This window comes from Oryzias latipes, chromosome 23 (assembly GCF_053564925.1).
Source record: "Oryzias latipes strain Hd-rR chromosome 23, Olatipes_Hd-rR_3.1".
Taxonomy (NCBI): Eukaryota; Metazoa; Chordata; class Actinopteri; order Beloniformes; family Adrianichthyidae; genus Oryzias; species Oryzias latipes.
In genome coordinates, this window is record NC_136259.1 from 24,094,002 (window position 1) to 24,120,716 (window position 26,715).

General features: G+C 43.0%; 1 protein-coding gene across 42 annotated transcripts in view; it reads right to left on the reverse strand.

The window, feature by feature from the left end:
* The window catches only part of celf2 (cugbp, Elav-like family member 2), a 274,640-nt gene that overhangs the window by 66,613 nt on the left and 181,312 nt on the right, over positions 1–26,715 (reverse strand). For 39 of the 42 annotated variants that reach the window (XM_078942000.1, XM_078941996.1, XM_023952426.2 and 36 more), the window contains 2 exons: positions 24,747–24,943; positions 8,247–8,329 (listed from right to left, as the gene is read on the reverse strand). In XM_078942000.1, coding sequence (XP_078798126.1) covers positions 8,247–8,329; positions 24,747–24,924 — 261 coding nt within the window. In that variant the 5' untranslated portion in view covers positions 24,925–24,943. Of the gene's footprint in view, positions 1–8,246; positions 8,330–24,746; positions 24,944–25,691; positions 25,932–26,715 lie in introns of those variants that run through there. The other 3 variants (XM_078942015.1, XM_078942014.1, XM_023952425.2) reach the window with 1 other exon arrangement.

Below are 26,715 nucleotides of genomic sequence, written 5' to 3' on the forward strand. Positions count from 1 at the left end.
ATCCACCATCAGGATCATCACATGTGAAGGTTTTCTTCGACACAACGTCAAACCTTTTGGAATTTTCTTCGCTAACAGAAGAATTTAAGCCTGAAGAGGGAAATTAATGAACGATGCAGAAGCCGCCGTGGCGTTCCGCCTCAGCATCCTCCGTTCATTTCTAACGATACCTAGAACACCTTGAAAGGCGTTTTTTTTTTTGCTTTTCCACCACGACCACTTACAAAGGAATTAAATATTACATCAATTACTGTTTCTTCTCGCTGTTTTTCTGTAGCTTTAGCGCCATCTTGTTTATGGTGTTGGCATCTAAACTGTGACAAAATGAAAGAAAGTTTGAGTCGTATAAAAACATCAGCCAAAGACGAGAAGAAACGTTTGCTGACCTCCACACAGACACTTCTGTTGTTCTAAAGCCAAACGGAGGATCGAAGGAGCGATGCAGGATGAAATAAAACAGGTTTTTCTCTTTGAATCGGTTTAAAAACACTCCTGAAATTGTAGGTTTTCTGTTCTTTAAATGCCAGCCTTTATCCAAAATAGATGAAAATAGATTTCTTTTGAATAAAGTCACCTTTTAAAGGTTATTAAGATGCTGAGACTGTGATTACTTTCCCCCCCAGCAGATAGCACACAGTGGTGCCGGCCTCTTACTTTCTTCTCCTGGATTACCTGCTTTTGTCCTTCACCTGATAATTAAAGCTTTTTCTGTCCGATGCAGATATTTCTGGACAAAGCAGCTGGTGGCCCATTTGTGACAGTTTTACTATTTGTGTCTTGATTTTAACGCAACAATTTCACCTAAAACAGGATGAATGATGATGCTCATCTTCATCACTCCAGACGGACCACCAGTCTTGAGGGGTCATGAGGTCAGGTCATCCACCTTATTAGAACCGGTTTAACATCAGTAAGATTTCCACGTACTTTTTTTTCTTTTTTCTATTTGGCTTCCGCTTTCATTAAAGATGGTTCAAAATTAAATCTAGCATAAAAAGATGGTTTAAAATGGTTTTATGCACAGCACTTTGAGTGACATATGTTGTCGAAAAAGTGCTATATAAATAAAGGTTGATTTGATTTGATTTGATTTGATTAAAAATGTCTGCAGATTTTCTGTAGAAGATGAAGATTTAATACAACAAAGTTATGGATTTGTAAAAACTCGTTAAAGGTCAAATTACAGAACAGATATTTAAGCACTCTGACTAAAAGGTTCATGACGGTGTTTAATCTCTTAATCTTAATCTTGATCCGTTGTGAATTTATCTTCAACAAAGAGGGTTTGTTGTTTTGGTGCCAAAGTTTAGCTCTGCTGATTGGTTTATTGAATCTTTGATCTCTGTTAAAACATCTCCGGCTGCTTTAACTAGACTTCATGTAGGAGCTATTTCAATGTCCATCCATCCATCTTCAGAATCCGCTCAATCCCTTTCGGGGTCTCCGGTTGCTGGAGCCTATCCCATGTCCTGTTGGGCGACTGCGGCGTTCACTCTGAACGCCACACAACCACATTCACATATAGGGGACAATTTGGAGACACAGACTGACCTATGAAGCAGGTGTTTGAATGTGAGACGAAACAAACTCACGCGTGAACGAGGAGAACACGCCGACTCCACCCAGAAAAGACCCCAGATGGGATTCAAACCAGGACCTTCTCACTGTGAGGCCAGAGTGCTGACCACTGCACCACCTTCCCCATTTAAGTGTGAGATTGATTTCCCTCCATCGTTAAAGTAGAAGTTAACATCCAAATGTTCAGAAAAACGTCCAACATTTAAAGTGTGGTGGATTAAAAAAAAAAACCTGAAAAAAGGCTAAAAATAATAAAATAATAAACGTATATAATGAAAATCTTCAACATCTTTGCAACATTTTAGAGTCAGTGAGGAATTCAGTTAAAGATCCAATCGGATCATCTTCTGATCTGCCGTCAAAACGTTCCCAGTGACGCCGTTTTTAGCCAAAACTTAAAAATCTGTCGTTTTCGAGGACATAGTTTCTGCAGAGCGGCACAAGGTCATTAAAAATTCACCTCTGAATTGCGGTCGGGACTGTTGGGGTGTGGAGTAACCCCGCCCCCCTTCCCATCCATGTTGGAGGAGTGGAGCCGGGACCTTGTGGCCCCGCCCACCGTAGTTTCTACGATCTTTTTCAAACTGCATTTTTTTCGCCCGTTCCCCAACGAAAGACGTTAAGAACGGCGAGAACAACTTTCATCTGACCGGATCCTTGGTCAGAGGTATTTAGGTCACCGAGGCGAACATCTTGACAAACTTCAAGAGGGTCGTGGCGAGGGGGGGTGGGGGGACAAAATGAAACTATAACAGACATGTTTCTGTTCCCGTGAGCGGACCGCTGGGGAGCGCTGATCGTATGGATCAGTTAGAGGAAGGTGGTAGTTTTTCTGCCCCCTCTATGTGTTAAGGAAACTAAATGAGAGTGTGCCCCCCCCCCCATCTTATTTATTGCCTCCATTGGAAAAACAGCAGCTACTCAACTATTTCCACTCCAAACAAACGCCGCCGCCGCCGCCGCCGCTCCACGCTGCCAACACTGTCCTTTTCTGCAATTTGGTCCCCGTCCAGCCTTCCACTCGGATTGCATCTCTCCTTGTTAGGGCCTTGGGTTTGGAGGGAGAGCTAGAGCGAGGGGGTGTGTGGGGGGGCAACACTAACATTGTTCCGCTGGCTTTTTACAAGCCAGGAGAGAGGGGAAGTTAATAAGCAGGTATTGGTTTTTATCGGCGGCCCGGTTATTGCTTTGCCCTCGAGCGTGCAGCAGTGCTCCACTCCACCGTTATCCCGGTCCATCTGCGCATCACCTTTGGTGACCTCTGGCTCCCCCCCCCCCCCCCCCTTTTGTCTTCTGGAGTGTCAGCAATTACGTCCCTTCATTAAGCCCCATCCTGGTTTGAGGTGCAAATAAAACCGTAAACAAAGGCGGCACAACATTGTCCCTCATTATGCTGCTATCGATTCCGTGTTTTTTCAAGCACAACGCCGTCTTGGCTCCTCCTCAGACGTCTGCATATTTCATTCAAAGCCACGTCTGTCAGTCAATACGGGACAATCGGATATAAGGCTGTCAGTGCAGTTCAGCGCCGGCGTGATGAATGCCGCCGAGCTTTAATTACGTACAGGCTGGGCCCGTACAGCATCGTCTTTTTTAATGTTCTGAGGCTTTTCTATCAAAAATCTGCTTTTTGTTTCTGACTTTAATTGATTTTATTTCAAGGTTCATAAAGATTGTTCTGCTAAAAGCAAAGTTTTTTAAATGAAGCACTGAAAAAAATCTTCAAATTTCTTGATCCTATTTTCACAAAACCTCTATAATTTAGCTGTAAATGTTTGATTTGCTGCTTTCTGCGTCTATCAGTTTCTACGTCCTTTCCTTTCACCCTCTTCACCACCGTTTCCCCTCCATGTCCTTCAGGATTTCTGTTTTTTTTTCTTTCTTTCTTCATTTTGCTGCATGAAGAATTTTGCACGTGAACCAAATGTGATGTCAGAGTGGCTCAAAGTGAGCGGCGTCTGGACTCCAAAAGCAGGAAGCTTCACTTCTGTTCTCCTTATCTGACCCTGCAGGAGCCAGCGGACCGCTCCGGATGAAGTGGAAAGACATCCTGCGGTCCTACAGTTTCCTACATCTGCCGCATCCGAGGAAATACTCAAGTATCTCCATGTAATGGGAGTAAGATATGATCCTCCCTCTGAGCTCTTTAGTGCTTTTGGATCATTTCTTACCCCCCCCCCCCCCCCGTGTTTTTATGGTTTTTAACTGCTAACGTTAATAAAAATTTTAAGAAATGTCATATTCTAACCAGTTTATGCAGAAATGCATCAATATGAAGTGATATTTATGGCACCACGTTGCAGACAAACGTTTTTAAGACGCAAATGAAAAGGTTAAATATTTGCGTTTGCAACACAAATGTTTTTTGTGACTCATCTCGCTTTTTTCCTATCTTTGATTTTGCTGACATACGTTTCAGTTTAGCGTGACAAAGCTGCCATCAAACAGCTGCTGATTGGTCCAGATTCCAACCAATCATATCACCACATTCATCGAACATGGTGTCAGGAGCTGAACAAACTCTTTTGACCTTCGGTTTTGTCTCTCTGACAAAGAAAATTTCATTTTTCATCTTTTTAAAAATAATTCATACTTCTGTTTATTTTTTTTAAGCATTGATTCATTTTTATTTTAGACAGATTTGTGAATTTATGGCTGAGGATCTCCTGAATCTGTAAAGTTGACCTGCTGACATTAAATCAACAGACCTGTGTGATGATCTGTGAATCCTGCAGAGCAAAATATTGGTAAAAACTTGGATTTTCTTGAAGATCTGTTTAAAGCACATATTGTTCTATGCTGCACAAGTGTTTTGGAATATATTAGCAGTAATAATAAGCAAAAGAATGATGGCTCACCAAAGCAGACTCAATGTATTTAGCAGAAAAAGCATTTTGAACCTTTAATCTTCACAGAGTTAAAGAACTTGTGTGGTTTTGTCCAAAGTAAAAAAAAAAGAAAATTCTCATTAAAAAAAATACTATTTTCTCTTTATATTTTAACATTTATTGATGAAAATAAAACAAAAGTTCAGATAAAATTCTTAATCGTAATAATTTTTTTCTGCTGCAGACTTTTTAGACACGTTGGTCACTGCAGTAACATGAATACATTGATTGATTGATTTGATTTTGGCTGCTTTGCTGCTCTTTCTGGGTTTTCCTCGGACCGAGCACCGTCAACAAGAGACAGAGACACCTGATTGGTTGGAATCTGGACCAATCAGCAGCTGTTTGATGGCAGCTTTGTCACGCTAAACTGAAACGTATGTCAGCAAAATCAAAGATAGGAAAAAGCGAGATGACACACAAAAACATTTCTGTTAAAAAGGCAAAAATATTTTTTTGAAAGCAAATATTTAAATATTTAACTGTTTCATTTGCAACTTAGAAACTTTTGTTTGCCACGTGGTGCCATAAATATCCCTTCACAAATCAAGAAACATGACTAAATGCAAACATGCGGGCCATTCTTCATGGAGAAGTTTCCTCAGCAGCTCAAATCGGTGAGAATCTTCTCCTCCATCTTCCACGTCTTTCCCTCCAAACCATCAGCTTGTTGTGCTCTCACAGACAAGTGTAAAGGAGTATTGAAAACACTTTTTCCTCCTGTTGCAAATGCCCCTTCTGATCTTTGGCACTGACAGCGGCTGTAGAAAAAGCCGGAGAATCATGTTGGAGTAAAAGCCGGCTAATGTTTGCTCTGAATAAATCAAAGACGAGGAGGTGAAGGAGCTTAACGGCATTCCTCCCAGCACCTTTAGGAGCTGCTGAGACGTCTTTTTACAAGACGCTCTCCCATGATGCACCTCCTGCTGCCTTCCATGACCCTCAGAAAACTGAAATCTGTTCATTTTACACGCAGTGAAGCGAATGTGTGGTTGGTTTGGAAGAAACGTAGAAGGATTCTGTTCTTCAGGGAATCTGGTTCTGGAAAACCAACACTGTTGTTTTTCTGGGTTCCTCTTCGCAGTAGAACCTCAGAATTCACAGATTCTCCGTCCTTTGATGCCCATTCAGGATGTTAGGGTTAGTATTAGGGCCATCAATACACATAAAGACATATATGAAGATAAAAGTGTGAAATTATAAGAAAAATATGAGAAAAAGTCACATTTCTAGGAAAATAGTCAAATTTATTAGAAATAAAGTTGTTAAATTATGGAGAAAAAAGAAATTAAAAATTACAAGGAAGTGGGAAAATTATAATAAAATTAAAAAAAAATGAGAAAAGGGAGTTGTGACACTTTAGTAAAAAGGTGAAAATGTTACAAGAAAAAAAAGTGAGAAATGTCAGAATGATGAGAAATTATGAGAAAAAAGGCAGAATACAAAAACGAAAACAGACTAAAAAAATGGAGGGAAAAAAATGGTAAAATTACAAGAAAAAAGATTCCAAACATTTAGAAAAGTCAATATTTTAGCGAGAAAAGCAAAAAAAATTATGAAAAAATAAGATGTAAAATGACCAGAAGAAGGAAATATTTTACAAGAGGAAAATTATTTAAAAAAAAAAGTTGAATTGATTGATTTCTGAGCAGAATGATGTTCACTCTAAGGTTTTAGGAGGTTAGTTTGGACAGTTTTCACTGATTCTGCTGATTCCTTAAAAACCTTTTTTTCTTCAGTCAAGCTTTAAGTTCATTTTATGACAAATTGTCCTGCATTTATTTAGAATTTCTTTTAACTTATTTTGTTTTGTTTAACATTTTTTGGTGCATTTCACTTCACATTGGAAAGCACTTATCCATAAAAAGTGCAGAAAAAATGACGAACAGAATCCTAGAATGTCATGACCAGAATTTCTACAGACAAGCTGGTTCTGGAAAAAAGATCACTTTCTGGGTTTTCTGCACAAACTTGAGCAGAATTCCCTGAACTCCGAACCTCAGAATGAACCCAAACACCAGAAAGCCGCCGACCGCTGGAGGAGAACCCCGCCTAAGGCGTGATGGCGGGACGTCATGGCGTAGGAGAAAGTGATTTCATGAAAGAGCTGCAGTCTTTCGTGAACATCCGCACCTCCATCAAGGGACAGGCGACCAACTCTCCCGGCACAGACAGAGACAGCCCCAATGTAAGCGACTTCTTCCAGCAGCAATTAACACGGCGACTCTGTGCAGAACAACAAGCTTCTTCCTGATTTAGGAGCACAGCTCACGAGGGATTCCCAACATCCACCCTCCACGCCCAGGAGGCTCATCCGCTCGTCCAACTGACACCAGTGAGACGGTGCAGGTGCTCCGCTGAGAGGGTTCCAGTTAGCTGCAGGCGGCGAGCAGAGGAGCGGGGAAGCAGACAATAACCTGAGCAGGAGGGATCTGAGGGCCTGTAAATATCCACCCAGGGCTACGAGTGCGAGTCAGCGAGTGAGCGAGCGAGCTCCACCTCACTTCCTCTATCGCTCTCCAGGGCGGCAGGGGGGGGGACAATAACGGAGGATGGAGCGTCAACACGCTCCTTTATTGTCAGACATAATCGCTGAGGCTGAGAGGAATGAAGGGAGAAACAGGCTGCCTCTTCTGTGAGACTGGAATGTTCTCCTCCAGAGAGGCTCCGCCCCTTTTGGCCTGATTGGAGGGGATTTTCTAACCCTAACCTAAAATCTATGGAATGTACTGTAGAAGCGTATGAACATTGAAGTATAACACACAGTTATGAAACACAGTTCTTACATAACTGTTGCACATCAGTATGGAAAACTTTATTACATAGTGTTGAATAATACTTTACTAAAGTAAATGTATTTTTTAACTGTTCTTTACTAACATTACATACTGCATAGTACTTTACTTCATTTATTTTACTAGTAGAAAGTCTTGTGTCATACTTTCCTAACGATCTTGTCTCACATTGCATAATATTTGACTAACATTTAACTAATGTAGACTACAAATGTTTTTTTCTAACGTTAAGTGTTGCAGAATACTTTACTAACATCCTTTAGATGCTTTATAAATACATACACACTCATAATTAAAGTTATTGTCATATAAACAGAGTCATTGCTTAAACAGGATTGGCAAGAATCTAATTATGATATTTCACTTCAGTTTTATTTACATAGTTGCCATAATCCAGTTCTTTTCATTTATTTAAAGGTTATTTATACTTTTGCAGTCCTAGTACTGATTATTTATTAAGTAACAAAGATGAACTTTTTTCTTGGTTAACCAACATTTTCTCATTTTTCTGCTATTTCGTTTTGTTTGTATTTCTTGCATTGGCAATAAATGAAATTTATTTTTTTTATTATTTTTGTCAGTTATTTGTACTTTTGATCAGAAAATTCTGAGCACGATTTTAAATAAAATACCAAAGAAAAGATGTCATCTGAGCAAACCTAAATGTCTTCTAACGTGACCATTCGATGTTTTGGGTTTCAGGTGAGTCGGATTCGCTGGCGTTTGTGTTCTGATGAGACTAAAGGAAATTCTCCTGAAGTCATCCCTCCATGCAGCGTCTGGATTTTCCATCAGTTCCGTGCCCCCCTCCCAAACGTCCTCTGACAGCGCATTGCTCACCTGCTCACACTGTCGCTCACCTCCGCCTGCAAATGCAAATACGAGCTGGCAGCGGCACAATGCAGGCGCGGCCGCCTCGGGCTGGCCGATGCTGGGGGGCGAGTGGTTAAAAGGGAAACGTGGAGAGCGGCGGACGCGCACTCACCCCTGTTAAGGTCTTTATGTTGTGCAGTGCATTCTGGGCTTCAAGGGCAGCTTTCCTTGTGTAAAACGTGACAAAACAGCAGCCTGGGGAGAGAGCAGAACAGAAAGGGGAGGGATGAGCATTATTCTCCAATCAGGCGTCACCTGTCGACACCGACACGCCGGATGAACGCAAAGGACCGAACGGTGAAGACGAGGGGAACATTTGAGTGTGTTTTATGACTGCAGCCAGCAGCATCAGCAAGAAAAAAAAAGATCTGTTCATAAATCCTTGAAAAAGCAGCCTATTCAGTCATCGCTCATGTATCTATTAGTCACGCTCACTCACTTATTCAGACTCCTTCCTCTTATTGATTTACCGACTTGCAGGTAAAAACACGCGCTCAGGTTAAAACCTGACAAATGAAAGCAGCAGAGTTAAACATCAGGCTGAACTGAACCGGATTTTCCTCAATGATCACATCTGGATCCCACTTTTGACACGGTGTAGGTACCATAACCGTTCGGCCTGGAGGTAACGTCACACTACGGTAGCCCCACTTGGACAAACTACGTAGCGTGGACATCTGCTCAAGCTCTACAAGTTTTCATTTCACGTTCCTTTTTGTAACCTAAAGTTATTTTCTCTCATAAATCGTGTCTGACATTATTATTTGTAATCTTTATAAAGAGATTTTGCCAAAATCCGTTTGTTATTCCATTTTAAGTTCAGCCGTGGCTGAAAATGTTAGTACAGCTAAACGTTGTTCTTCTGGGTCCGTTCTGCCAATAATAAAGCACTGGGCGCTCGGATTAAAAAAACTACAAGCGAACATGCATTTAATAATAATCATAAGAATAATAAAGGCACATTTAGAAGACAGTCTCGCTTTAGGTCGGAGCTGTTTGTTTATAACAGACTTCATAGTTTCTTCTTCTATGGTGGTTTCCTAATTAGTCCAGACCAATCACCATCTGACACGTCATCGGACCAACGGACAGCCAATCACATAATGTGGCGTCAGCACTAGTCCCAGGACCCCGAACGGAAGTTCCAGGCCGACGGTTATGGTACCTACACCGGCACGGCCCGGAGGGTTCGGGTGTTTGCTTTTTTTCCCAGCATTCATTTCATAAATGAGAACTGCTGTTAAATTCCTCACTTACAGAGCAACTCCATTCCTCCTAAGATTCTTTTTTGTACATTTCTCCTAAAAAAATAATTTTGTTTAGTAAAATTACATTTTTATAACTAAAGACTAATAAACCCTCATTGATGCATCTTCTCGCTAAAGATTGAAGATCTAAACTGGAACTTTTTAAAAATAATTTTCAGTTTGTGACTCAGATTTGATTTAAGCCGTTGATTAATCATTTTTTTCTGGATCTTCAAAATGACGTCCCGGATACGGAGAGAACACATAAACCGCCCACAGACCTTCATGTGAAGGAAAGCGCCGACTCGGCGTTTCTTAACCCCGTTTATGTAGGACCCCCTCCGCGCTCGACTGCCTTCATTTCCCCGGTCTGCCTTAAAAATGTTGTAGAATCGTAAAATAGAATAAAAAGTTGAGGGCTGTGACTGAGAAACGCTGAGTAGCCAGTTCTTAGAAACTTCTTCAGGATATAATTAGCAGGAAAAAGACAGAAAAGAAACATTAATTTGAGTTGGGATGCAAAGAAACAATCAAAAAGAATGTTTTCTTTAAAAAAAAAACTAGCATGTTAGCATTCCCATTAGCAAAGACTCCAAATAAACACTCAATCTTCTTCATATATGTCGTCCACCATCAGAAAAATGCCACAAGACCACGTCAAAAACCCCAAAACGCTGTTTTCATCAGAGCGGGTCTTTAAGTCCACATTTGGTTGTGGCGTCCCGGCATCTCAGGACCGTAAAAATACCACCCAAACGCTCCTTTAGGCACAAAAGTGCTCCACCCTCCAGCCTCTGCTGAAGACTGTGGGAGTGCGATGTGTGTGCTTTGATCTGCGGCGCCCCCCGCAGAGGGGGGCTGAAACCCAGCCGGGCCAAATCCAGCAGGAGGATGTAGGCCAGACGGGAAGGTCGTGGACACGGCGGATGTTGGCTTTAAGGGTTAGAACGAGGACTGACAGAACTGTCTGACGCCTACTAGGAGATTAAAAACATGACAAGATAAAGCCCCCCCCCCCCCACACACACACACACACACACTCATGGAGTGAGAGCTAAAAGACAGCATGCTGAAAGCCTCGTCCGCGGCAGCCACAGGTGAGGCGGCGCTCCGGCCTCATCGTCTCCCCTCCAATTGTTGCAGGTCGGTCTATTTGGAAGCGCTGCCTTCGGTTTCACCCATCTGCTAATTCTGGTTTGTGTTTATTTGTCCAGAGATGAGCACAGAGCGTTATTGTTTACATCTGCTTTGTCGTCCTCCCCATTGTGCCGATGGCACAAATCAAATCAGCCGGGTGGCGGTTTTGTTGCCCGTATCGCCGGCGTCAGTCCTTATGACACTTGCCCTGCAGTGCATCTTAGTGAAACCCAACAGCGAGCATCTGGAGCAGGTTTAGCATCTGAATCCCAGAGTCCCTTTGATGAGGCTGGGAGCGTAATGGATCTGAATTCCTGCGGTGTCCTCGGGGTGCCGGGGCTGTTGAACAGTTGGCCCTTAGCCTAGCATCGGCGACGTGATTGGTGTAGCGATTCAGATGGCGCATTAGCAGGGATAACACTCGCCAGAGTGGTTTTTCTTCTATGACCCCAGAGTGAGAGACGGCGCGGCGTGTCTCTTCGCCAAACCCGCCGCCCGTCGCTTCAAACATCAGTATCAATTTACCACCAAGAGACTCTCGCCAGCTTCCACTGGTTGAAAGCGGGAAGATAAGAGATGAAATTAGTCATGACTGACAGACTATCACTGGGTAGAAATTATACTATTTAGCTCATGTGGTATAGAGGGGACACAGAAACTTTTCCTTTAAGTGGTTCTTAGACTCTTTCCAGCCTTTTTTCGTATTAATACATTTTTCCAAAAGTAGATCATTAAAAGAACATCGGCGTTAGTCAACGGGAAACCATCCTCAAGGTCTAAGGACCACGCAGAAAAAAGAACAATTCACTGACCTACAAAGAGACCTGCGAGTACAAAGACATGGCTGCTGTCATGACCTCATAAACACGGCCGGTAACTTCAAGAGCGACTTAGAAAAGAATGGAGCGTGTCAAAGGCCGAGTTCCTACACGACTATTCCGCTCTGCAGAAGCTTTGTCTTAGAAAACGAAACAGGTTTTTAGATCTTGGCTACAAACGACATTGATCAGAAGATGATTGGAGGGACTTCAACCATTTGACACCCAAGATGTTGTTGGCGACACAGAAATAAGGAATGCTCTTTGAAACGCCTTAACACTTTGACCATTTAGGCGATAAACAATAATCAGCTGATTCTGACAGAGAAAAGACGACTGCATTGGGTCTTTAGTCAGAATTTTGGTAAAAACCAAAGCTTTTAGTCACAAGTTTGAGTCAATTCCTGATTCTGTTGTCAGCTAATGAAAGAACGGTCAAATTTGAAGTCTTGGGACCTGACGAAAAGTCCAGAGTCTTCGGGCCAGACTGAGGTCAAGATTTATTCACACGTCTGGTTTTAAATTGGATTCTAAGTGACATTTTAAGGTATGTCCACAAGACTTGAGCCATTTTTCCAGTCAGCATCTGAATTTATTGTGTCTCTACGATAAAAAATAAAAAAAATCCCATTTTAAATCCGAAGTGTTCAGAGAACGACTACATTTTTATTTGATACCAGCAAAAAAAACAACAACAACCTTTTAATAATTCAGCCGCAGACATTCAAACCTGCACTCTAACCTTTACAAAAACAATGTGACTCTAAAGTGAGCACTGCGCGTGCAAAGCTAGCTGTGGCTGCATAAAGCTTGTGTCGGAGCACTTCTCAAGCTTGCCATGTGAGACACATTACCTTTAAACTTCCTGCATTTCCAGCAGAGAATGCTGTTCAGCTGGGAGCTCTTCAGCATTGCCTCAGCAGTGTACATTATAATTCCATTATGATTCCAATTGCACCTGTGTTCAAACTTTAGCCCCCTGTGTACAATTTGCAATTCCGCTAGCGGTGCACGAGGGTTCGCCGCACGCCGTGCATTAGGATTCTAGAGGCATTTTCCTGCATATCTGTGGATGGGAGGGTTAGCTTTTGGTGTTAGCATTAGCGATTCTGACGGCATCTAACGTGCAGGGGGAGGGTCAGCCGTTGAGGGCCGCGCTGGCTGCGGCGTGTTGTGATTCCCTCGGCGTAGCCGGGGCCCCGGAGCCATGCGGCATGTGGCGAATCGTCCCAGGTGGTGGGCTGTCAAGATGAGGATCAAAGAGCAAAGGAGTGGACCTCACACACATTTCCACACAGGAGCGTCCCCTGCAGTGTTCCAGTCCGTCCTGTTTAAGAGTCTGCACACTCCCAGGGAAGGGGGAAAAAGATTTAAAAAAAAAAACGATGAGAAAGCACAGATTTCTGTCTGCGTGTCGTTCACAGAGCGCCTCAAAAGTGCTGCGGTGCTTCTCTTAATCGTTTTCAAGTTTCCTCGGCGAGAGTTCAGTTGTGGTGTGATGGACATCAGAGAGACGGGAAGAAGCTGTCCTGCCCGTCAGACGGGAGGGGGGGAAGAAGGGCAGAGGGTGTAGGAGAGGGGAGATGCTGTGAGAGGAATAAAAAGCACGGGGGGAGATGACCCCCCCCCCCCCATGAATGTTTATACGCACCTCAGTTTACCAAAGTCACTGATGAAAATGCTGCTTTTGCTGCTTTTAACATGTTCTTGTAGCTTTTTTCTTATCATGGAGGACAATTAAGCTTAAAATTGCATTTCTTTACGGTGAATCGGGAGCAGACAATTTACATTTAGAGCTTCTTTGAACATTGGTGATGCATACCTATTGTGCTATCTTAGGGGGTCCAGATGACCCCACCCTTCCATTGACATGTTCTTCCTACCATGACAAAGGTGGATAAAGGTGGAAAGATTTCATGTAATCCATGGACACCAGTGAAGATCACAAATCATTGAAGAAAAAAGGTTCAGAGCACTGTCTAGTGGGGTCATCTGGACCCTACAAGATGGCACAAGGGTTAAAGAAGCTTCTGTTGATGATTTCTTAATTGTTGTCAATAAATTTACTAATATTGACTCAAAAATTAGGGGCAAAGTGACGGGGCAAAGCGTTTTGTTAGGTGGGCAGCTGCCTCCCTTTGTCCCCCTGTAGCTCCGCCCCTGCTCATAGCAGAGTAGAAGGGTGCTGCAGTCCATTCCAATGCATCCAATTCTAGACGATGACACGCGTGTAGGTCCATGTTTTCCTCGTCCCAGCTGACATCTGGCTCAAAACTCAAAAGTTCCTCGCCATTTTTGTTGCACCGGTTATGTCATGTTGGGGTTGTGAGGGGCTGTAAGCTAGCGGGAGAACATGTGAACAGATGGATGATGGGAAATGAGGGCAGGACTAATGAAGTACTATCACTCTGCAGAAACTATATCTTAAAAGAAACAGCGTGACCATAATTAAAAGGACCATTGGGAAAGTTTAGAAAGTAGATCAAAAGATGATTGGAGTGGGACTAAAGTTGACTCGGATGGATGTTTTTCTGAGATTTCACTTAAAACCACCAGATTCAACTTTGACCACTTTAGCAAAAACGGTCAAATTGTCTGATAAAAATGCAGTTTTTATCAGAAAAGTGTTTACCAGAGAGGTCAGCAGGGCGCAGTTCTCAGAAATGAACTAAAATCTCTTTTTTCGAAACCCGACATGTGAAGCGACAGGAAGCAAAGAGGTCAAAGAAGAAACGTATGGATGCTAAAGGATGGCAGTAATTGGAAGACTGATATTAAATAACTAGCACTTGCTGCACTTTTCATGCATTACGAAGTCATGAGGTCAAGCGAAGCGCCCACGCTGTTCTTGTGGAGGCAGTTTGTTTTTTCCTTTTTAGCCTGAATTAATGCATGCGCTCTCCGGGATCGGGTCTCCTTTACTCCCCAGAAGACCGGGTCAGCTCTCAGCTCCAGTTCGGAGCTTCTGCAACAAATGTTATCTCACATTTTCTTCCTGCTTCCCAATAAGATGAAGTGAGGGAGTCCCAGCAAACCTGACGGCAGACGTTTCTGATCCACCATGAAGCAGCTCTGCAGCCACTCATGTCTGATATAGAAGCCAGAGAAGGTCCAGACTTAACGTTTGCTCTATAGGCTGCTATGTCACCCAGACCATAAAATACAAAACTCAGATCAAATGTTATTAATCTGCAATTCTGAAAAGGTAAAGGAAGCAAATAATCCAGAATGGTGTCGATACGGTTCACATCCTGAGATGATTGCTTTGTTCTTACAGTTGTAAAAAACTGTCTGGGTTTGGTTTTACCACCAAGTTGTGTTCTCCAAACTCAAATGTGCGACCGCTTTCAATGAAAAGTCGATGAATATGATGAGCATTTATGGGCGTCTAAGGCTACCACCTTCAAAACTCTCGCTTCGTGGTACATGGCGTAAACTAGGCCCAAAGAGCTTTACATTCACACACTGATGGCGGCTCTGCTGCCGAACTCTGGCGCCAACCTTCACGAGGCAAGATGAGGTTGAGTGTCTTGCCCAAGGACACTTCGACACATGGGCAGGCAAGGCGGGAATCGAACCTGCAATGTTGCGATCAGAGGTTGACCGCCCCGACGCTGCACCACAGCCACCCCTCATGGGCTGCTACGCGTGTTTTCAAGTCCGTTTTCGAGCTCTGCGTACAAAACACACAGCCCCTGACCTGGCGTTAAAAATCAAATCCGTTGAGCTTTGACCAATCAAGGACTCGGTTTTGGTAGCGAGGTGTGGACAGCGTCCTTTTCAAACCACTAACAACCGTCTGAAAACCGAAATCATGTGCGGAATCGTGGAATTCTATGACAGCCTGCAGGCTACAGCCTTAAAATCAATAATATGCGGCCCCAGCACATTCTAAGGAACACAATTTCTTGGTTGTGATTGGCTAAACTACGTCATAAGTCGTTTTTAAACTGTAGTCCTGTGTTAACCTTCAGAGCCTTCAGAGCCAAACAACAAGAACAAATTTGTTCTTGTGATCAAAAACACAGCGGTTTGTGCTAAAATTGCAATCGCATTTTCATAATAATTTGCATTTATTGTCATTGTGTGGGGTTCAGAGAAGGGTGGCCCATCCGTTGGCCCTCAGTTATTCCCACCTCAGCAAATCTGGGTCTCTGCATAAAGTTTGGATCCCTCTAAAATGCCATGGATGTTCTAGAGCTGGGACAGTCCGTGTCCTTACGTGCACAGCGTCTCTTCGAGAGCTCAAACGCTCTTTTTCCGAGCAGTTAAACCCGCAGGACAGAAAGCGCTGCTTCATTCAAGCATTAGAGGCTGGGTGAAAAGCAGGAAAGGACCACGGTTATTAGCTGGGTAAGAAGAGGCGGGTGCTGCTGCTGCTGGTTTAATCGCAGAGCTTCACCCCGAGCTCCTCCACCCCAGGCGAGCCGCTGACAGTAACTCACTTTTCTTCTTCTTGGTCCTTCCTGCCCCTCTTCGTTCCTTTTGACCCCCGGGCTTCCATTCAGCTGCTGACCCATATTAACTACAGCAATTACTGCGCACACAAGCCTCTGGCTTGCATGGACACATCCTCCATCACTGATCCGTCTCCACTCTCGGCTTCAAAAATGACCCTTAATGCGTATGACTGCGTGTGTCGGGCAGCTTCAGTGTGGATGGAAAAAAAACAACAAAACGACAAGACCAACTCTGACAGCGAGCTAAAGAACGGATTTACCGAAGGAAGACAAACGCCCGTTTGGCCGACGCTCTAATCCTGTTACTCCACACTTCAGTGAAAACGCACCGATGTCACCTCCTGACTTCAGGATCCTGCCGCCTCAAAAAAAGATCCTGAAAATGCAGCTCTGCAACTTTGCTTAAAGCCAAGCAACTCTCTCAGCGGCTGAGGCATTCAGGAGAACTTAGAGGCAAAGATGAGAAGATCCGCACACACCAAAACGCACAATCGCTCATTAAAATCCACCTGCAGCTGCTCTCTAATTGGGCCTGGGTAGCAGGGAGAGAAAAAAAGCTAACGTCTAGTTAAGGCGATATAATTGGCCGCTCTGCTTTAGGAAAGAATGAAATAAATCAGTCCCCCGTCTCAGGTCGGCCCCGTCTCAACTGAATCCATTAGAGCAGATAATTGTCTTGGACGGAGGAGTGTTCGCTCGGCGTTGCCATGACGGAGTGAGAGGAGACAGTTGGCCTGCAAAGAAGACTCCTGCATTCCAGTCGCCGCATTTTTCTGATGTGAGCAGTGATGGAAAATCAGACGCTGTGATCTGCCTGCACCAGTTTATCTGCAGCTTTGAAATGATGTCCAAGCTGCCGCCAGATTTGCCTTATCTGGGTTTTTTTTTCTTTTTTTGCTCCAAGCTGTCAACATGGCATTTCAGGTTTGAATAGATAACGTGCTCGTTTAATTCAGGTGTGCAGAAAATACTTTGGGAGTAGCTTTTTATGATAATGAGTTTCAATGACATCAGCCTGGTTTGTAAAAAAACCAGAATCCAAAGGATTTGGAATGATTTAACAGCAGATCAGTAACATGAACAGTTAACCCTTTAACACCAGAGCTTTAGCTCCAGAGTTTATATTCTTTGGACTATCGTAACTCTTTCACTGTTTATGCATTAAACATAATTCCAGCAGGTTCTGAAAGTGAGAAAAGAAGCTTTGCATCGTTATGCAACACTTTACGATACAGTGTTCCTTCGCAATATCACTACTCAGCTTTCGTGATCTCTCATGCTTTTTTAAGTGCAATTTTGCATGTTTTTTTGTTTTTTTAAATAGCCCTTTTTAGTCTGCATCCTGATTGGCTGTGGACTTTGTCAATCAATCTCCTCAGAGCCTGACATCTGCAGAGTTCCTTAAAAGTTGAACATCTTTGTGGAATTGATTTTACGTTTTATGGAGCTCAACCTTTCGGCGTCTCCTGCTAGGGGTCGCCACGGCCAATCAGCTTCCACCAAGTCGTACAGGTGGTTAGGCAGAGATTTTTACAGCGATAACATACATTAAATAAAAAGAAATAAATATACAATCAATTTGATTTAAAGGTCAAAAGTTGTGGTTTCGGAATTGAACTAGCAGACAACATTGGCCAGGAGTCTGCTGAAAAAAACGCTCAACAGGATGTCTGTAGAATTTGGGTTTGTAGGCAGAGTTTTGTCTTTAATGAAAAGTAAAGTGGATTTAATTAGGGTTTTGCTATAATACAGATTATGGCAGAACAAAGACAAGATATTTACGATAGAGAATATTTACAAGAGTCACCAGTGAGTGAAGAACGATGAAGATTCTCCAGTCTGTTTACAAATGAGCTGTGGCAAATCATCTGAACCAATCAGAGGAGACCAGTCTTCATCACTCAAACGTGTTCATGTTGGACATGGAGACAAAAGAGGACTCAGTTCAGAACATTTAAGAACTTTTCAAAGCATTGCTAAAAGGAATTCTGGGCTAGGGTTAAGGTTTGACGTTATAGATCAGACACCTGTTTAAATTCAGCTTTTGACCAGAAACAGGTTTACAAAGACGAGGAGGGAGATGGTCTTACTTTAAGCTTAACGGACCAGCACCCTGTTTGGTTCCGACTCCAGCTTCCAACAGCTGATGCTTCCTGCAGATCTGAGGGGGGCTTGACTCAGATATGGAACAAGCGCACCAGTTTGTTTGGCACCAGTGAGAACATCTCCTTCAGTGAGGGTTCAGCTTTTCAGCATCCACCGGTCAGATCAGAGCAGAATGATCCAGCTTCCTCACCTTCATCTCCAACCGCGACTTCAAATGTGCGCCGCATTCGCTCCATGTCAGAGCCTTTCACACAGATTTCAAAGGGAAGGACTGGAACATGTTTTAAACCCAAAATCTGGAGAAATCTATATATTTTTAGGTCACTATATATTGAATATACAGGTCTGAAAATAAAATCAAATTCCAATTTTAATCCAAATTATTCCTACTTTCCTTTACAAAAAATACAAATGTTTGATTTTATTTTGCTGAAGGGATGATTTTGTACGTTTAGGGGGAATTTTTTAGAAAATTTCATTATTCTATATATTATATTATTTTCACAGCAGTATTTCACCAAAAGAGTTTTATTATTTGTTCTATAGATAAATAAGTCATGTAAATAAAATATATGTATTATATATTTAATGCTTTCCAAACAAATTCAGTATTTGATTGATTGGTGTTTGCATATCTGATTGGTTGAGTAGTTTCTAATGGGTACCCATCCTTTTTTTTTAAATAATATCCTAAAAAAGTGGCAAAAATTAGCTGACCTGCTGATCTTGTTGCCTGATTCTCCCCATTATTTGCTTCTTGTCCAGTTCAGATCAAAAATATATTAAAACGAACCTTTACCAAGGTGCAATCATTCTGTAACAGCCACTAAGTCGTCTAAATACCACCTGCTCCACGGTTATCAGTTAAGAATTCTGATTCCTTACAAACCGAAACCTAAGACCGTTGTCACATGCAGGTTTCTGGGTTGCCTCAACGTGCGTTTTTGAACACGCCCACGGTGTTCACACTGGATGAACAGGGAGGGGCTTCTTCTTCTTTTTCTTCTTCATTTCACACCACTTCTTGGTGTGAAATTTCATAGCGATGTCAATCTTACGAATCTTGCTCCAGGATTTTTCTTTCACAGTTCTATTCCGATATTTGAAAGACTTGGTGTCGCATAATTCCGCAAATGTTATGAATAATAAAAAAAAAGAAACGGCCACCTGAACGCGCGTTTCTGAGGGCGGTGTGAACGTAGCTTGACGATAATGTAAGTTGCACGTACCTATGATGCGAGGGTGACGCTGTCATACGATGTCATTCCATCACAGTCTAGGCTGTAATTCTTGGTCGTACCACCCTGCCTGTTTTCTGCTGATTACCAGGACCAGGTGTGTTCAAGATACATATCGTGGACCAGGAATGAGCTGCCCTGCTCTTGTCATTAGGAAGGTGGGAGTATTGTCTCCTTACTGACCGTGTGTGATGCCAAATGTACGGGTCCACACAGACTACACTCTGTCTACTTTGTAGATACGCTTGCTTCAAACGTACTACACCCTTATGTGTTGTATAAGTGTTCTCTATGACCGATCGTCCCGTAAAAAAGGCGCATGAACATTTTTGCTCTACAGGGTCTACGACTTTAAAATTTCCAGGGGTCACCTATGAGCCCCGTACAGGTTTGCCAATTTTTCGCCTGCAGACAACCCAGATCGACCAAGCAGGGAGGAAAATTACAAACTTATTGGCAGACTAATAAACCTTTTATACAACCCAGACTTCTGCTAAAATAATCTTTCGGTCAGACTGACATTTTATCAAAGAGGCTCCGTTTTCCTTTTTTATTGTCATCATAATAACTTCTTGGATTCAGCATCATCTGAAAAATGCTGCGCATCCCTCATGGCTTGTTGTTAATTTGTCAGAGTTTTATATGTTTGAATTTTTTCCAGGTCATGTTGTGCGCTGAGAGTTTGAAGCCAAATAGACCCACTTAATGAAGACATTAAAGTTATTGTGTGTCACAGCAGCTCATGCGGGCTATGCCGTATCATTAAGATAAATGACACGGCGCATCTAAAAAAAAACACACACACACACACACACACACACACAAAGCCATCGCTGCGCTCACGGTTGTGTTTTAGCAGGAGGACCATATTCTGTTTACCCCTCTGGCTCTCCTTGTTTCATTCTGTCTTTATCTCCCCCTGCATCTCTGCCTCTCTTTCAGCACAAAATGGCAAATTGCTCCATTTCTCACCACTCACTGCCTCGCCATCCAACACCCACCCCTCACCCCCCGCTCATCCAGTCATCTGGTTATTAACTCCAAACACATTAAACCAACAGCAGCCCCACGAAATTCCCCAGACCGTCCTAGTCAGCATAAAAAGGCTCATGCAGCACTTTAAAGCACACACCTGGGTCAAAACGCAAAATGGATTCAGCAGAGAGATTCAAACACCCACAACTTTATCCAGGAAACCAAGTTAAACAGAAAAAAGTTTGGTGATTAATCAGCTTCTGGACCATTTTTAAGTATTGGCGAGAAGTTCTTTTGTTTTGTCAGCCTCCCAAACTGCTTTTCTCCTACCATGTGATACCAGATGACGACAATATTAATACAGAGGGATTACAGTGATCCGCATATGTCCGTTTGCCGCTTTCACGTGCAAAAACTGTAGTTTAGCTGGCGCTCCAAGCAAGTATTAAGTCTCGGATTTTATCTCCAGCCCCTTTTTTTAATTAATCCGGTTATTTGGTGTGTTCCAATGTCTGCACACGTTTGATTGGAAGGAATATTTCACAGCTCGGATCTTTGGTGGAAAATAAGCAGGTTTATCCTTCATTCTCTGTTCTGTTGGGCTCAGCAGAAGCCGAAAGAACTGAGCAGGAAAATAAACATCAAGTTCTTCCAGACTTTTAATGAAAATGAAAAAAAAAAAAAGCTGTTCATTTAAGACTTTCCTCAAATGATGGCGAAATAAACAAGCTGGAAATCATCAGTCGAGCAAATACCTGCTTTAAATGTCTCGGAATTTGCTAAAACGATCACATCCTTTATGCAAAGTTGGTTTGACTTTTCTGTTTTTGGTTCCTGCATTTAAACTCATTAATGATCAATATATAACGAAATATTAAATTAACGCTCATAAGGTCACATGGACAAACAGTGTAACACTGTGGCTGATGTTCAAATGGCTAAGATTGTATGTTTACATTTAAAAATCAGACACACTGAGCCAATTATAGTCCTATATGCAGTGACATAGAGCCACTTTACAGTTCAAATGTTTGCTTCAAAGATATAAAACTCTGTAGAAGTACACATCTTTGTGTTAGCATGCTACATGGATAACATTTCAATGCTGTCTTTAACATAAAAAAATGGCCCAGGTATGAGTTTGATCTTTGGTAGAGGTCTCCCGCACAGTGGCTTCAGTTTGACCGGAGATTCATGACATTAGGAAACTGTTTTCTGGAGCGTTAGCTAAAAGGATTGGCTTAAAGCCTTAGTCACATGCAGGTCTTTGGGTTGTCCGGGTCCGTGGAGGGCCATGGAGAGGAGCGGCTGCCTCTTCATAGGAGTGCAGGCATGTCTTCCAGTTTCCTTGAGTTTCGTACAGCCACGGTACGGTTGTATGGTGAAGTGTTCATCAGGCGGAGGGAAGTTACACGCTCTGATGACGTAGAGGTGATGCTATCAGACGGTGTCCTTACGCCACGCTAGTCGTCAGGAAGGTGTGAGTACCGGCTCCTTACTGATCACGCACAAATGTCGCACACACGGGTGTACTTATAGGACGCCTGTAGGGTGTCCACACACACTACACACTACTGTCTGATGTCCTTATATCTAACTGTCAGGCGCACTATTATCTTGTGAACAGGAGTCCGTAAGGTTCAAGGAGGTTGGAAAAATGAAAAATCCATAAGACACGCTTGCTTCTAACCTACTTCACCCTTATCAGTTGTGTAAATGTTGGCTTTGTACAGCATATCTGTACATGAACATTTTCACTACACAGAGCCGTTTATGACCTTGCTGTTTTGTGTGTCCTGCACAGGTTAGCCCATTTTTCGACGGCCCGTATTTACCCGTAGGGGCAGTCGCAACCATGGGTGTAGCGGCTGAGAAAGGGGCATTTTCCCAACTCCTCTGTTGACTGTAATTCTTCTGAAACTCCTTACATGCACTTTATCCAATACTGATGGTAAATGTAAACATACAGGTACGTTAGCATTTCGCACAAAGTTATTTTACTGTTGCTTGGCATCTTGGGTGTCATTATTGGAAGGCCTTAAAATGGCTCCTTCAAAATAAAAGCAAACATGAATTTGGGTTGAGGTACACACACATTTTGACTTCAGTCCAATGCAGACTTGGGTCGACTTCCCAAGAGCAAATCAAATAAAAACTATTCTTGTAACTCAATGTCAGCAGCTGTGTTCAAACAACAGCTTCTCCTCACGTCTATTTTTATCGTTTATCCCTTTGAGAGCAAAAAACAAGAAGCTCCTCCACGCAAACTTCACCCAGAAAGAAGAAATTGCCTCAGGGTCAGCGTGTGACCCAGATATTTTCCAAATAACAATCGCACCCATTTAAAATAAAGACTGCTAAACAAGAGGCCAAAGTTTCCTTCACACCAGCAGAATTTTAACAGCAAAAAAGATAAAAATCCGCTGAACACAACAGAAAGAGACAGCGGACAAGATCTGCTTCCTCCAGCCAACAACGAGGCTCAACAACCAACTGAAACGGAGGGAAGATGGCGTAAAAGTGTAGCAAGAGAAGAGCCCAAAAATCCATCAAAGGTTTCACATGAAAGATCTTAGGCTCCGCCTCCCACAGTTGGAGTTTTGATGAGTGTCACTTATGTTGTCTCTTCTTTTTTTCCAATTTGTATTGTCGTCCTCAGCAGAGTTTAATAGATTTAAGACAAGCCCAGAATTTGGTCTAAAATCGAGTCTCTTTCAGGACACATGATCGTCTAATTATTGACCATTTCGTTCCGAAAATCGCCAGGTAGATTTTTATTGTCACTTGTAAAAGAAATTCCAAAAGTGGTCCATGCAACACACTTGTCATTGTGCGACTGAAAATAATACATGTAAAGTGCACCCTTCGATAACTAGCAACAAGAAATTAAAACTAAGTTCTTGCCAGCTGGACGTGCAAAAAACATTCAGAAAAACAGAATATACACGTAATAGGTGTTAAAAATGTTAAATATAACAGAAAACAATGCAAAACTTTTGCAGAGTTTGAAAAAAATGCAGCTCCAAGTTTGTCTTTATTTTTGGCTTTTTTTTAATATCATTTTTCAGCAGAAAAAACATTTGGTGGCTGCTGACGGCTGAGACAGAAGTCGAGGAGTCAGAACATTTATGAAGCTTCAAATCTGGGTCACCCAAAGTAAGAAGTTAATTAGATCTGATGCCCTGAGCTGAAAACTCTGGAATTTCTACCATTTTTCTGCTGTTGCCTTTCTTTACTTTTTATTTTAAATCAGACAAAAGCATAAAAATGATCTCAGACTACAAGCAGAAGACTTTTTGGGCAATCGATCTAATATATCATTTATAAGAAAGTCAGGTTTTTTTTTCTTCTCTGAATATTAGGTCAGAAAAGGAAAACAATAGTTTTCATGTAAAATAGGAAAGTCTGTTAAAAACTGATTTAAATCTGAATTCTTTCACATAAAAACAAAAACAAAAATTCAAGAAGCAAAAACAACAAAACAAGAAGATCTCCTCTCTTCTTCTCAGGAAGAGCTGTTTAGAAGAATCTATTGGTATATTTTCAATCTAATTACAAAAAAATGTTTTTTTAATTGTTTCTTAAATATATGGTTCATTATTAATTCCTAAAACCTTTGACGGATAAAAATTTAAAACTTTTTATAAAAATTCTCTCTACATTTAAGTAAAAGGTTAACAACCAGAAAACAGTCAGCAGAGTCCGTATGTTTTCATACTTGTCAGACATAAATCAAAGTGTCATTCTAGTGAATACAATTCTACAAACATTAATGCACTTAAAGTGTTTTTTGCAGCAAAGTGTTTACCTGCAGATAAATCTGTTAAAGGTGTTAAAGGGTTAACAGTGTCTGACAACAGTGGAGAAAAAAGAAATTGGCTTCAAATCGGGCCAATTCAAACCAATGGTTTAGGCTTTTTCTACCCAAATATTTCCACATTCTGTTGGACTGAAGTGATTTTCTGAGTGTTTAAGTTGGATCTCATCAAAAAGAAAAAAAAGGCTCAATAGGTTTTTTTTCCACATGATTCCCCTTTATATTTTGGTTTATTGCTTGAACTTGTGGATCGTGTGACATTTATGGTGTCATTAAAATACCATCAAGCATTCACAAACATTATTAAGAGGATCCTGCCCCAAAACAATAACTCCTTGATTTAATCCAGGAGTGTTTAATGTCTTGGTGCACTTCATTCCTGCTGATTTATTTATTGTTTCAAGAGACACTTTGCAATTTCAAAAATGTGCTTTCCAGTGGGATGGAAGTACCATGTCTCCTTTCCTGTCTCCCCCTTTTTCTCTCTACTTTCCTCCCACACTCCATGTCTCATCAGGAGTGTCATCAGCACCCACTCCGGCTGATGCCTGTTAATATGGCAACGCTATTGTCTGCCCAATCGCTGCTGCTGTCTCTATTGTTTGCATTCACACTTGACGAATTCATCAAAGGCAGGAAAAAAAAGGGGGAACTGGAGAAAATAGCAGTTTCACACAATTGACTGTGTGAATCTGGCACGGCGAGTCTTTGTCTGGTCTAATTTTTGCACATTTGTTCAGAGCTGCGTGGTAAAAATGCAGAAAGGAAGCCGGAACCGACAAGTGGATGGTGGAAGGAAGGCGGACGGACGCACCTTTGCTCTGTGGAGGGTTCTGGCTGCGGTCTCGGAGGATGTTGATCTGGTAGACGGCTCCGTACGGCTCGAAAAGCTCCTTCAGCTCCTTCTCCGACCAAGAGCGCGGGATCTGTCCCACGAACATCTTGATGGCGTCTGGATCCGGCTGGTCCGAATGCTCCAGCGCGCCGTTCATCTTTCCGGCTGTGCCGTTACTGTTGGGGAAACAGAAGGCGAAGAGGCACGTCAACAATCAGACCATCAATCCCTCCAAACGAGTCAAAACAGCGACTGGCCTCCAGCTTTCAGGAAGACACTGAGCCACAGGATGTAAAACCCTTTAAAAAAACAGGAGAATGATACGGACAATATGTCACAGAACCAATCCAGCCCTCATACTCTTCCTCACAATGCAGGAAAGGTCTTCAAAGCAGCCCCCAGCCCCTCACCCAGAGGGACTCGGTAACAGCCACACTAATAAAATTCTCTTGAGTGGCTGAGCGGCTTGTTCCTGCTGGGCGAGACAGCTTTCAATTCTGGTTTTACACTCCGATATCCCCAAAGCCGGCAATTTTTCTCTGTAACGGACCAGACACATCAGAAAAACGGACGTTTCTCTGCGGCGTGTGGATTTTAAATGGTGGGGGAGGTGGCGCTGCATTTTCAGGGTGTCGGTTACTCAACGGTGACGGCCTGTGGCGGCAGAGGTGGAATACCAATGCCTCCCTGACGATGGCAAACCCAAACGTCCATCTTGACTGAAGCAGGAGGATTAAAACAGGAGGTAACCGTTTAGAAAAGTGACCGAAATCTTCATCACAGCCTGAGAAAAAAAGGTAAAACATGCCTCTTCATGGTTATTAACGGCAGCAGAAAGAATCCTCAGATAGGTTAGCTTACAACACTAAAGCTCAACAGGAAGAGTGAAGGACGGGGGGGGCATAAAGACACCACCATGCAGACCTTTGAACGCGGGCCATCCATCTTTTGCAGAAAGAGCCGAGGCGCTCGGAGGAAAGTTCTTTAAAGGACCGAAAGGACATGTCCAAAAAAAAGACGGAGAGAGAGTCAACGAGGCGAAGCGGCGCTAAGAATCCTCGGGGGCGCTCCCCACTCCCCACTAAGCTGTCCGTTAACCACGGGGGCGGCCTAGGAGTGCAGGGCGGCCGAGGATGGGAGGTGAGAAGGTCTCTCGCAGACTAATGTTCAGACATCCAGGTTTTTACAGCTGATGTTTGCGTGAACGACGGAGACAGTCCTTCTTTGTTGGCTGTTTGTGGTCGGGGAGGGGGCAGCACAATGGCTGGAGTCAGGAGCGCCTCCCTCGGCCGGGACGCTGACACACTCTGCCGCCAACACAATGAGCGACTTCACGCCGGAGGCCTCACAGAGCCGTCAGTGTCGACTGCAGAGGAATGACGAGGCGTTTAATTGATGCCGGCTAAGCTTTAGCATGAACATATTTGTGCAGGCGGGCCCAGCTCGGCAGGTGAGTGCCCTCAGGTTAAGATTAAGTCGTAGAGTGGATCCACTCCATCTCCCTCCCTCGTTTCCCCCCCCCCCCCATCACTCCCTTCTCTATTTGAGCCAATTGTTTGCTTTAATGGCTCGAGCGCCGCTTCCATCACTCCGGTGTCCCTGCAGCACAGTGCCGGGACTGATCAGCACTCAAAGCATTTACTTGCACGGCCAGAGCGTGTACGCGCACGGCTCGGAGCGTGTACGTGCACGGCTCAGAGCGTGTACATCCACCGCCTTGCTGTAAAAAAAGGGACTGAATCAGCCGTTTCAGGCTTTTATTCTAACAGCTGCCTCGTTCGACCAAACTAGTGCTGCGTTTAGAGCGAAGCGGCGTTGCGGCTTCAATCATGAATTAAGGTGATGATCCATTACAGAAGACCAATAGACTTTAGAACAGAAGTCTAGACCCTGTTTAGGGTCACTGGGATGCTGGAGCCTATCCCAGCTACAGGGCCACACACAAGCA